Raw genomic sequence first — 12,124 nt, 5'->3', positions numbered from 1 at the left:
CGCTGTTTGAAACGCTTTGCTCTGGTGTTATTATCGGATATAGTGACGCACGGTGTTGCTACAGACAGCCGGGCAGATGGGAGCTCGAGTGCCCCCTACAGTCTTTAATGGGTACAGACAGTCTATGGGTATACATCATAATAAACAAACAAGCAAACTTGGTCTCCCTTCCTCAAGTATTTACGTCCATTGTCAATAAAATAAATTAATTTAAAAATCATTACTTTGGCTCTGATGCTGCATGCAATCTGCAAAGTAACTCGTAACCAAATTCATCAAATAGTAGTGTAGCAGAAAATGGAAATATTCAGTTACCTCAAAATTGTACTTAAGTAGCACTTGAGTAAATTTACTTAGTTACATCCCATCACTGGAAAAAAAGTTATTGTATGTTAGCTTTTAGGGTTTGTATCAGTTTTATGTATATGTTTTATAAATAAATTTGATATCCGGTCATCTGTTTTGTAAGTTGTTTCTTTGTATTATCTATATTTTTGCAAGTATGTAATGTGTATTTTGTTTTATGAGAGTAAAGTTGAAAAAAAAAAAAAAAGGTAAGATTAATTTTGATATTGTCTTCTTATGCAATATTGTTGAACACAGCTGCAACCTTCTATCCACAAAGTTGTATCTTTTTCCAAGCATCCAACCACTTTTTCAGTTTTACAGAAACCGAGCCAGCAGACCAGACACTCGTTCACGGCATGTTAAATGGACTGTAACAAAACATGACAAAATACTAGTGAGATTGAGCTTCACAGCGGACCAAAGCGCAAGCTTGAACTTGCAGCTGTGGAAACGTCTTCCCTTACTTTCAGCACTCTTGCCCTTTCTTGTTGAGTTTCTGGGTGTTGTGCTGGTTAAGGCTTAAATGTCATTAAGCTCACCATTGTATTGTATAATGACTCTGAACATTAACAGTACTAGGCCAAAGGGAACAGATTTCAGAGACAACCTGCAGCAGAGTGTTCGAAGCAAAAGTTTGGGCAACGCTGTGCAGACTGCACAGATGAACTCTATTGTGCATGATTGTACTATTTTGTATATTTGTGCATGTGCATTCAGAATTATTTACTCACTAATAAAAGTGAAGGGGATATAATTAATGGACAGGATGTTTTTCTTACTTTAATATTGTTCTGAAATGTAATTAATAAAAAGAAAGGCAGAGTTGAGGCCTGGTTATTTGGTTGGGCTGGTTGTTTCTACTCTTCCCTTTTTTTGATTTAGTAACGTTTCAATCAACATTGACCTATCCTGATAAAGCGCCAGTGTTTTTCCTCTCTAATTACCTTATGCCCATTGGCTTCGAAGTGACATCAATGTCCCTCCTCAAATAACCACATTAGACATCTTTTGTCCTTTTTTACTAGAGAATCTCTTTGCACAAAACTCGTCAAAGGGCTTCTGCTGCTGCAGGCATGATCGTACACTAAACGCTGAGCATATTTCTCTTTTTGAGCATCTCTCTTTGTTCTCATTTATGGTGTAAGATAACAAGGAGAAGATGCATGACTCTACATGGCACTGAGACAACCACAGTCACTTCATTGTTTACAGCTCCGTCTTGACACACTCAAGAATGTATACATGGATAGAACCAGAAACATGCAGTAAAACAGAAAAAAGTTTCATCACTGATGGGAGCCTGACGCTTCAAATGAGTTTGAGCTTCCTCCACCTCTCGGAGCAAGTCCTAACAGGCTGACTGAGGGACAAAACCAGACATGCTGGTGAAGGAGGGGCAACTGAACTCACATCAATAATCCCTGCAGCTTTTTCACTGATGCACACTGAGGCAGAGAGAAACATTTCATTAATAACCTTTTTATGTATTATTTACACAACTGAAATCAAATAAATATAGGCTTTAGTGTACAGATGTTATTCTAATTTAGGTACATTTTAATGAAATCAGACCTTAAGCAAGAGTACAGTTTAGGGTAGAAGCAGTTGCAACAGAAGGCTGGAAGGCAGAAGCTCACCTTGTTGAGCCAGTAGGTTGACTTAATCGTCCTTTCTGCAGCCTTCAAAGAAAGACAAACACACCTTCAACGTTGCGACACTTCTCTCTATAAACCATTTCCGGTCCTTAGTCGGTTTATTTACTGTGCTACGCATCACTGAGGTAATAGTAACACTGCCTAACACACTGCCCCCAGTCCGTTTATCAGTATGTTGTCAACAAGCTTTATTCAGTTCACCAACCATATGGTCTCAAAGCAGTTTAAGACAGAGTAAGACAGCTTTGAAAATACGTAGATACAAATCTACAGTGTATATCTTGCAGTCAGTTCTGGTCATGTGTCAATTATAAGAAGGATCTTTTTCCATTTGTAAAACAAAAACAAACTGTAATTTTCATAGGCACTTAAAACATGACTGCTTAACAGTAAGCGGGTCAACAGGAGCAAAAGAGGTTTTCTGAGCAGATAGCGAAAATACAAAAATTATTTCTACTCACCAACGTCAACATTCTGTTCTAATTTTGCTGATATGTTTAATGGTCTCTACAGTCCACTGCTGCTGATCTCTTAGATCTTGAAGTTACTTAAGTGGGCATATTTAGTTTTAAAGGAGGCTCAACCCATTTTACAGGGTAACAAAGTGCTTTTATATAGTATGACGCAGGACAGGGATAATGCACTGATGGGAGAGAAGACCACCGTGGACCACACATGCTTTGAGTCAGAATTTCTTCTGATATCGAGAGCGGTTGTTAGCTGAGGATGCACGGTGCTTGTGATGGTTTCCGACTTTCGCTTCCCTTGTCTGAAAAAAAGGAGAAGAAGGTATGTAATAAAACATGTGGAACAGTGTTGGACATTTGGACCAATCTTGTTTTCTCTCTTAGAAATTCATACTTACAGAGGGTCCATCAAAAAGTACGAGGCCACGTGTGCCAGTATTGGCCCCCACATGTTCCCTAACACCTACAAACAGTAACAGGTAGAAGAGGTTATACTGCATTGAAATGATAACATATTAATACTTTTCTGTTATATGCAGGATCTAGTTAAATGTTTCTGCCCGAATGCAGTGTTTACAAAGTCCTCACAGAACAGCTGGTGGTTGAGTCTGTCCAGAGAGAGGAGGATTTTCTGCTCTTCCAATGAAAGGGTGGTGAGTCCCTGCTGTTGGCTGCGCTGCTGCACCGTTCCAGGCCTCTGTGTTTGGGCCGTTTCCATGGCAGCCACAATACCCCTTTCTTCCAGTAGGCCTTCAGCATGTACTTCAGCCAGGTGTAACTGGGCCGCACTTTCCAAACCTGAGAGCAGAGGCGAATTCACATCAAAGGCATGCATTCTCACCTGTTTCTACTTTACTTTTGTTGGTTTTATGGATTTTATGTGTAAAATACGGCTGTGCTGCTGTCTTTCTAAAATTCTGATGTCCGCTGTACTCCTAAAATGCTTGAGAATGGTCTTAGCTCAGAATAAATACTTTGACATTACTTTCGAAGAGCTGTTGGATACTTCAGGTTCTTTTCGGTTATACATTAAGTATTATACACTCTGGAGAGAAATCTCATGAAATGCAGAACTTGACAGAAGACAGATATTTTTTGTAATACTGCTGTTTATAGAAATTGAAAGTTTGTTTCCACTCTTATAGGAAATTAAACACAGACACATTGAACACAATACCTTCATCTGGAAAGGCCACGTCGTAAGTGCCGGAAAACTGTCTGACTGGCTCTGTGGTCTGTTTTGTTGGCTACACGTAACAAAATAAACACATGTTAAGACAGTTAAGTCTTGGATTAACCTTAAATGATATTTATGTAACCTGTAGTACTCTGCAAAAAATATAGGTGATAGGCATAGTAAGCATAGTAACAGGTAGAGCAAGTTGCAAACAAAAACATCATGCATCAACGTTTATTTTTTGTAAATCACTGACAGCTCAGGTCCTTCCAGAAAGTCTTGTCTTGACAGGCATAAATCGTGTTGTCTAGTCAGTTTTACCAACGCTAAGGACAGCATGAAAGGGACTATAAAACTGATTCAACAAGTTCAAACACACACCCATTAACTGATCTTTAGTAATTATTCTCACTCTTCCTCCCCACAGGGCAACTGCATGCGTGTACCTGAGAGGGCTGAGGAAGCCTTCTGTTCCCGGAGCCAGGAGGCTGTCTGCTCTGCTCCACGCAGGACTTCCTCACAACCCGCCCACTCTCCAGGGCCTGTCTTCTCAGCTTGGTTTTAGCTGAAAGAAGATGCATTTACTTAAATTGTTAAATTAACATAAAAACATAACTACATTAGCATAAATGACAATGTCAACTGGGATGTGGTGAGCCCAGGCCCCTGTGGTCCTCTAAAGAGGATATGATAAAGTAGTTTCCATCTTTAGCCTGCAATACAGACGACTGAAAATCACAGCAGATAATGTTCAGTTTGTGAATAAGAACTGCATGTGTGCAGCATTTTTGTGTTAGAGTGTTAGAGAATAAATGGAGCAGAAGAAAAACATTTAAAGACAGCTGTGAGATTGAGAAAGCAGACTTGAATGCCGAGAAAACAACGTAGATTAGTTAGTGACCTAAAATGCAATATGCAAGAAAAGACACCACTTTATAACACTGTGCTCTAAATGTTGGTGTTGTTCTCTTTTTTGTGAGGGCTTTTCGTTTCTTGCAGAAGGTGACATTGCAAGCACAATTTAACATTTTGTCTACATTGTGCAGCTCAAGGTGGATCTGTTCAGCTTTGCTATTTTAAACCTGTAGTGTGCGAATGTATGTAAAAGCTCTAATGAAGTAATTGCATCAAAGGTACATTCTTAGAAGTATTCTTTGTTGCAGGGGAAAATGTGGTTTAGATCCAAGGGTTGATCTCACCCGTAAAAGGGGTAAGAAAGAAGCAATGCACTCTGTGACTGCTTTGAACCGCTGATGGCAGCATGGGAAAGACGAGGTCAGGAAGACAACAAACAAGTTTTTAGGGCCAACTAGGTCCTCTTTTCCAGGTATTACTGGATTCATTTCTCAGGATAAGTAATCAAGACTTCACTGACGTTTCAATATCGAAACACAAGATGACGTAAACAGAACAGTCAGTTAATATATGAATCACTTTGAATAAATGAGTAATACATAAACAGTGGTAAACACTTAGCACCAGAGAAAACATGGCGTATTGATGCAAATTATGAAAAATAGCCTTCCACGAAAAAGGATCGCTTGGGAATCTTACAAGTTGGCAGTGGATTGCAAATTGGCAGTCACACAAACATCATGCAGCTCATTCACTGCATTTTCCTTTCAATGCGATTATACATGAGGACAGCTACAGATAAAAGGCCAGATTCAAAGGCTCACTGGGATTGTAATAAGGATAAAGCATTAAAAGGATCAGAATAGGGCACTACAGCTGGTACTCAGATTGTTAACTTGAAATTTATAGTTTGATAGCTAATGCTTAGAAACAAATAAGCTCTGCACACACAAAGCAAGCCACAGCTGTGTGAGAGGCAGTCAGCCAAAATATACATTACCATCCTTGGTGGCTAAAGCACTGCGGACACCGTTCCAGAGCTGTGAGATTTCCTCATCTGTGGGAGTGCAATGCAAACGGAGGCCTTTTTCATTGTACATCGTCCCTCTTCTTCCACTGCTGCCCTGAGTTTCCTGATGACTTGAGCTGGGCGTGCCCTTTGTGTTGCCCTCTGAGACAGGGCAGGTATACGAGGGTGGAAGTGGTGTGTACATAACAGTACTATCTGTTCTCATTACATGATGTGTGTAAGGTGAGAAAAAGCCTTCTGAGTTGTCCTTGTGCAGGGCCTGCTCTACAGCCAGAGCTTGTTTACAGTTGACACTTGCATGATCCACGCCATATGGAGTCTTAGTGATGTATGGCGTCTTTTCTTCCACCGATTCCATCCTAGGAGGTGGGCGGGGCACCATGATCTTCCCTTGGGTTTTGGCAATCTGACTCACCTCAGTGGCAGATTGAGGTCGAATGACAGTGCCCTTTCTAGTCCGTGAGGAAACAGGACCCGCTCCAGCTCTGGCAGAGCGCTCTCTCCGAGGGACCTTGGGGCCACCAGTCATGATGCTGCTCCACGGCACCTTGACCTCGTCTGCTCGTTCCTGGGCTAAGCTGACTTGAACCATAACATCTGCCCACGCTTGCTTTGTAAAGTGATAACCAGTGGAGGCTGGAGAGGTCACGCTGGGTCCAGACTTGGAAGCCCCTGAGACTGTAGTGAGACTTAGCTGGTGGTCGTTACTTGACTGATTGAGATTGGACTGGCTTTTCATCTTTTTCATTATGCCCTGTTTCTTGTCCTCTTGTACTTCATCAAACCAACGCAGCTTCTTTTTGACGGAGTCTTTGCCCTCCACATCCTTAGTTTTTGCCCTGGTCAATTCAACACTATCTCTGATCGCTAAAGCTACTTGTTTTGCAAAAATCAAATGTCCTGAGCCATACACACATGTGTTATCTCCTGACATGTATTTGGATTGCTTTTTAAGGATTCCTTTAATGAATCTGACTTCACATACTGAATGAGATGTCCCTACTGAAACAGGCAATTTTTGTACTTCCTCCTCAGGACGTTTAAGGCACTTAAGAGTGTCTGATTGAATGTTAGACAAGCATGTATGTTGCAGCGATGCTGTATCAGTTTTGGGCTCTGAGTTTGAAACCTTATTGAGGTTGTTTATAGAAGCACTAGGGTCTTTCTGGGACGACAGATAGGGGATTTCTTTTCCTGTTTGCTGAAGAGGTCCTTCTTTTGAGGCATTATCTGTTGTGCTATCGTTCAAGAAAATATTTGGCTTTGGGGGAGCCCTAAACAAAATGTCTTTGCTATTGCCATTTTTGGCAGGCAAAAGGATCTCTGTAGCTGATGGATGTTTTAATTGTCTGTCATCACTGATCCTCTGCTGCCTGAGATCCAACAGAGTCTCTTGTTTAGGACACGAAGACTGAAGAGCTGTGTTGCTGGACGCAGCTCCACTTGTAACGATGATGTTGTCGTTGGGACTGTGTTGTGAGGAGTTCACCTTCAAGTGCTCTGGTTCCGTACTTATAATTTCACAAAGAGTGAATAAGTTGCAGTTGTGCAGAGCAGGCTGGGTCTCAGTTTTAGGCGTTTGCTCAACAGACGTAAACCCCCAAGAAGCTTTAGTAGCGTGCATCTTACTGTTCTGACCTTCAGAGTCCTCTTGTTTTTTCATCTTAGCTTCATGCAGTTTTCTTGACTGGGGTAAGTTATCACCAAGAAGCATCATTGTTGAGAAAGTAGTTAGGTCTGATGTTGGACACAAATCATTTTGCTTTCTCAGGTCTGGATGGGGCTTCTCTGAGTCAAGGAGGAATGATGAAAAGGAATACTGGTGATGTTTTATTCTGTGGTCGGGATCCTCATTCTCCAAACTGTCCTTACTGGAAAGGCTTTCAGAATTACAGCAATCAGACAGCTGGCTGTCCTGAAAAATGGGAGGAAAAAAGGGATGAGTAGAAACTAATAATATAATAATAATATTACATTTTCCATAGCTATCTAAGGCTGGGTACACAGATCTAAAATAAAAAAATGTGGAGAGAGTGGAGAGGAGAATTTGGGCTATAGTGTTGATGGACCAGTCATCTCTCTTAAAGTCAACTTTCAAGGGTAAGATTACATTTTATATCTCAAATGTTGTATTTCCTCCCTAACACTTGAATCTCACAAACTAAAAGAGTTCTGCATGTTAACTTTTCATACGTTATTTCTCAAAGGTGGTAAGAACTCTACACTATATCTATCTATCTATCCCATTTCTGTGCAAATGCATGCATTGCCTTTGGCAGTATTCACACCTACACTGTGAAACATAAATTAAGCTCATGATGAAAATTCTATCATCTGAAACGCAAAATAAATTCAAAGTGATTATGGAGGTATTTTGTACATTTGCTGGGCTGTTGTTCAGGCGGAAAGAAATTGCTGTTATGAAAGGGCCAACCTAGGTAGACAGACCTGTAAAACCACCCTGGTCAGGTCAGGGTTCAGACTCTGGTCTGCTTGGTGGCCATGAAATCCCACTTCACTTTCTTGGGTCATTTTAAACCAGGTGTCTGACTTAAAGGTGCAATTTATACAAGAGTTTGTTAACAAAGCTGAGATAGCACAGCAGAGACGAGAGAAGAACTTCACTGCAAAATAAAGTGACACCCTGCAAGTCGACACTGAATCTGTGAATTTCCTCTTCTTAGGAATGGTACTGGATCAGTATGTGTGTAATATGCACAGGCCAGGTATGAAAGGGACATGAAAGCAATACACCAAAAATGGAAAATTGATATTTCATCTTTCTCTCATTTAAGCATACTAATTCAAATCCCACATTAAAAGCATCTGCCCTGCGTTGTCTCTGCCATGAGGCAGAAATTATTCACAAAGGCAAATCAAGATTTTCTGTTCCAAAATAAAATTAAAAATAACATTTTTGAAACAGTACTCACACGTACATTTCACCAGAGGATGCTAAAGTTTGTGGCAGCCAAGACAAGTATTCCTGGTGCAGGAAACAGCTTATGTCACACCACTGCCCTCTAGGGGTTTATTTGTGGTAGGATGAGATAGACAAACAGGCATTTGAGCTGCCTGATATTATGCAAATATGTTCAGTGATTAAGTCACTCAATGCACTCATTCCATCAACATACTTTTCCTCACACACCATATTAGAGGCATTCATATTTGAACCTCAGTTCACTTAAATATGTAAATGTTTGCAGTATATCGAAGTGTGCCCACATTCAATATATTATTCTGTAGTTGAAACATGTTATGTAATTGTGCAGCTTCTATTGAGACATGAGAACAACAGAATAAGTGGATCAAGTAAGAAACAAGTAATTTATATTTTATCAAAACAATGTCTCTGATGACAATGTGGAAACAATGTGACAATGTGAAAGAGTCAAAATGAATGATAATGCTGCTCCATAACTGCTAGATGTGCAAAAGGTGATGATGCGTCAAAACTTCTTTCTGCTGCCCCCAAGTGGTCCATATAATTAGTTATTGCAGGTTGTGTTAGCCGACTGTACATACACAAGCAGAAGCAGATAACACATCGAAACCTTTTCAAATAAGTTTTCAAATAGGCAATTAAATATAAATAATGAATTTTGATTAAAAACAGATACATTTCTGATTTGTTGATTAGAGTAAAAGTGAAACAGCAGGTCATAGCACAGAGCAACAATGGCCACTCTGTTGACCTACCAGTATTAATGTAGTGTGTGTGTTTGTGTGAGACCCGAAACAGCATCTTACAACATGAATCACCCCTGTACAATAAAGAGGAGAGATTAAGTGACATAATACCATTTTGGAATAAAATTCGCAATACATTAAAAAAGTAATCAAGGGAGAAAATCTTTGCAGGAATGTCTGCAATACATTTTGTTTCCTGGACATTCAAGTGCAATAACCAACTTACCTGTGGACTGTGATCCTGTTGCTTTTCTTGTGTCTTTTCAGTTTGTTGACTGTTCCTGAAGCAAGTCATGCTCTGCTCTTGAAGCAGTTTAGTGTAGGCCTCCACAGCAGAGAGTGCTTGGCGGTGGGAGGATTTAGAAACTGTGGGAGGCTTAGGAGAGGGAGTGCAGCTTCTATAAAAGAAATATAAATAAAATGTATGACTTATCCAGCCATCAAAAAGGCTAAAGGCTACACACAAAGTGTATTAGAAATACATACATTTCTAACAATATGAGGTTTTAATCCATCAGAAGTGACTGGGCTATTATTAGCATGTAGGACACATGAGCTATAATAACTAATCAAACTTTTTTACCTGTTAACGTTGGAGTTGCAGGACAAGAACGAGGACTGCCCACTGTGTGAACTCAACGTGCTTTGAATTTGATTGAGTGCATCTTCGATATTTGGGGCATTTCTTCTTGAAGCTGAAACAACATATAGGACAACATTCAAACAAAGTTAAACGTGTCAAGATTGAAGTGTTTTATGTCTTGCGTTTAGGAGCCATATGTAAGATACATCACTAACATTGTCTGTATCTCTGAGAAGGAGGTAGATGGGCTCTTTGGAAGCGCTCAGTTGCATCCTGTACACGCTGTCTGCGTTGTTGTAGGATATTCTGTCGCAGCCGTTGCTCCTGCACATCCCACTGCTTCTGTCTTTCCTCCAGAGCCCTGAAGAAGAGCAGAGCATGAACCTGAGGGACATTTTAACTGATTAAATGCAGACAGACCATGTTTAAGATAAAGAAACCTGAGTCCATTCCACAAGATATGTTTTCAACATAGTCATTAATAAATAAAAAGCTACCAGAGAGCTTCACAGAGGAAGCCGAAGATAACATCAGCAGGGTCAATCAAGGTCAGCATGAATTTTTTATTAATAGGTTAAAATGGAATTGTAATCAATGTCAACACAAGCAGAGTACATTTTTAAACAGTGTTGACAACTAGAACAAAAAGTAGAACACACATTTAGTTAACACACATACACACTGTACTACTTAAAATAAACAGAATCTTTATCGTCTCGCATTATTTACCTAATATTTTTATTCATATGCATCTTTTGAAGCTGTAAAGTTTGGAAGTCCAACGTTTTGATATGGAATTAAATTTGAGATTTAACAGACAAGCACAATCATGCAACATATATATATATATATCTAAAAAAGTACCAAAGCAATAATTTACTCAGGCAGTATTCTGGTGACCAGCATCAGTGTGCTGATGTGTACAAATTATCTACTACATTTAATATTGATTAAATGTTTGTGACATTTTTCAAGCAAAAACAAGTTATATTTCATACAATGTTAAAGGGGTATCTAATCCACCTCCTTTAATTTATGCCTCCTTTAAAAGCACAAATATAAGCTGTTAAAGTGTATTATGCAAATAATGATCAGCTGCCTCTTTAAAACCAAAATCTGTCTCTGATATTACACAACAAACATGACATCCACCTAGAGTTATCCCTGCATTGACTTACTCTTTCAAGCTAGTTCAAAAATAACAACACACACTTATAGCCTCTGCTGATAACTATGGAAAAATACATTTAGAAGGATATTAATATCTGTTGCCTATCCGGATCTGAACTTTCCAGCTTTAGTCGTCAGAAAGGTGAAGCTTCAGTCACTGCTCTGACCCACAGTTACCCTCTGGGGCAACAGATCTATTTCCAGATCTAGACTCTAAAATCCTGTCAGCACCATCCACGCCTCAAAGGTGCTAAGCCGAGGACAGAACCATAAGCTGTCTGTCCGGGAGGTGCACACTGTACACCGGTAAGCTTCCACCAAAAAAGAAGATGCTGCTTTAAGTTTACAAAGAACTGGCAGGTTTGGGAGGCAGGATGCACACAGTTTGAACTGAGAGGACGCATCCAATCAGTGCTAAAAATTAAAACAATAATGCATAATTATTAGACGGTAAAACTGACTTCCTGCGTCGGTTGGTTTCCACAGAAAACTTGCGAGCTCGGGCTCTGCATAACTTCTGCTCTTCGACCAAAAGTTGCCTCTCATCTTTGAGGCCTCCATCAGCTCCCAACCTTGAATTTCTGGAAATGAGCAACTAAGGAAAGCAGCTTTATGGGAATGTATAGATATGTGTCACCACACTGTAACCTTTCACTTAGGGCTAAGCAATAAGGCCTTAAAAAATACTGCAACATCTTTTGGCGATATTGATAGCGGTACATGGTATGTATCGCAATATTTCTCTCCCAAAAAAGCACTTTCTCAAGAAAATATCACAATATTTTTGATGAAATACTTTGATAGTGATATTGTGACAATATTGTAGGGATGACAATTGGTACTTTCACAAAATATTAACACAATGAGATTATTACTAAATACACCATAAATGGGTTAAAGTTGGTTTTATGGGGTACAGGTTTTGCCAATATACTGATACACAGTGTCAACGGTGAAATGAACAGCTTCTCTACATTTTCTTAAGCGCAGGTGTGTAATACACATTTCTATAACTGTACAGAAACAGATAACTAAACGTTGACAGGATACGAATGGTAGAAGAAGGTGTCTTGAGGAACTTGCATCATCCGAGGCAGCTGTTTCTTGCTGACACCGTGCAGACATACAGGTTCAGCTCCCTGCAAA

At 39.8% G+C, this 12,124-nt stretch overlaps 1 protein-coding gene across 1 annotated transcript; it reads right to left on the bottom strand.

Moving 5' to 3' along the window:
- Positions 1-2,681: 2,681 nt before the first annotated feature.
- Positions 2,682-12,079, bottom strand: cep126 (centrosomal protein 126). The gene is made up of 11 exons (XM_073489712.1): positions 12,029-12,079; positions 11,440-11,559; positions 10,024-10,169; positions 9,809-9,920; positions 9,452-9,623; positions 5,503-7,447; positions 4,094-4,212; positions 3,648-3,717; positions 3,059-3,268; positions 2,869-2,933; positions 2,682-2,772 (listed from the first exon to the last, which is right to left on the bottom strand). Exons 1-11 carry the CDS (start codon positions 12,064-12,066, stop codon positions 2,689-2,691), a joined length of 3,081 nt encoding a protein of 1,026 aa, XP_073345813.1. The 5' UTR covers positions 12,067-12,079; the 3' UTR covers positions 2,682-2,688.
- Between the last annotated feature and the right edge of the window lie 45 nt (positions 12,080-12,124).

The sequence above is a fragment of the Pagrus major genome, chromosome 2 (assembly GCF_040436345.1).
Source record: "Pagrus major chromosome 2, Pma_NU_1.0".
Lineage (NCBI taxonomy): Eukaryota > Metazoa > Chordata > Actinopteri > Spariformes > Sparidae > Pagrus > Pagrus major.
Note: the sequence above shows the minus strand (reverse complement) of the source record. Positions and strands in the feature narration are given on the sequence as shown.

Bases quoted from the DNA above. Each gene is read 5' to 3' on its own strand.
- cep126 (XM_073489712.1), bottom strand. From the start codon at position 12,066: ATGATGCAAGTTCCTCAAGACACCTTCTTCTACCATTC. The intron at 7,448-9,451 runs GTAAGTTGGTTA...CCCATTTTTCAG, and splicing joins AACAGGATCACAGTCCACAG to GACAGCCAGCTGTCTGATTG. The intron at 3,718-4,093 runs GTACACGCATGC...TGTTACGTGTAG, and splicing joins GGCTTCCTCAGCCCTCTCAG to CCAACAAAACAGACCACAGA.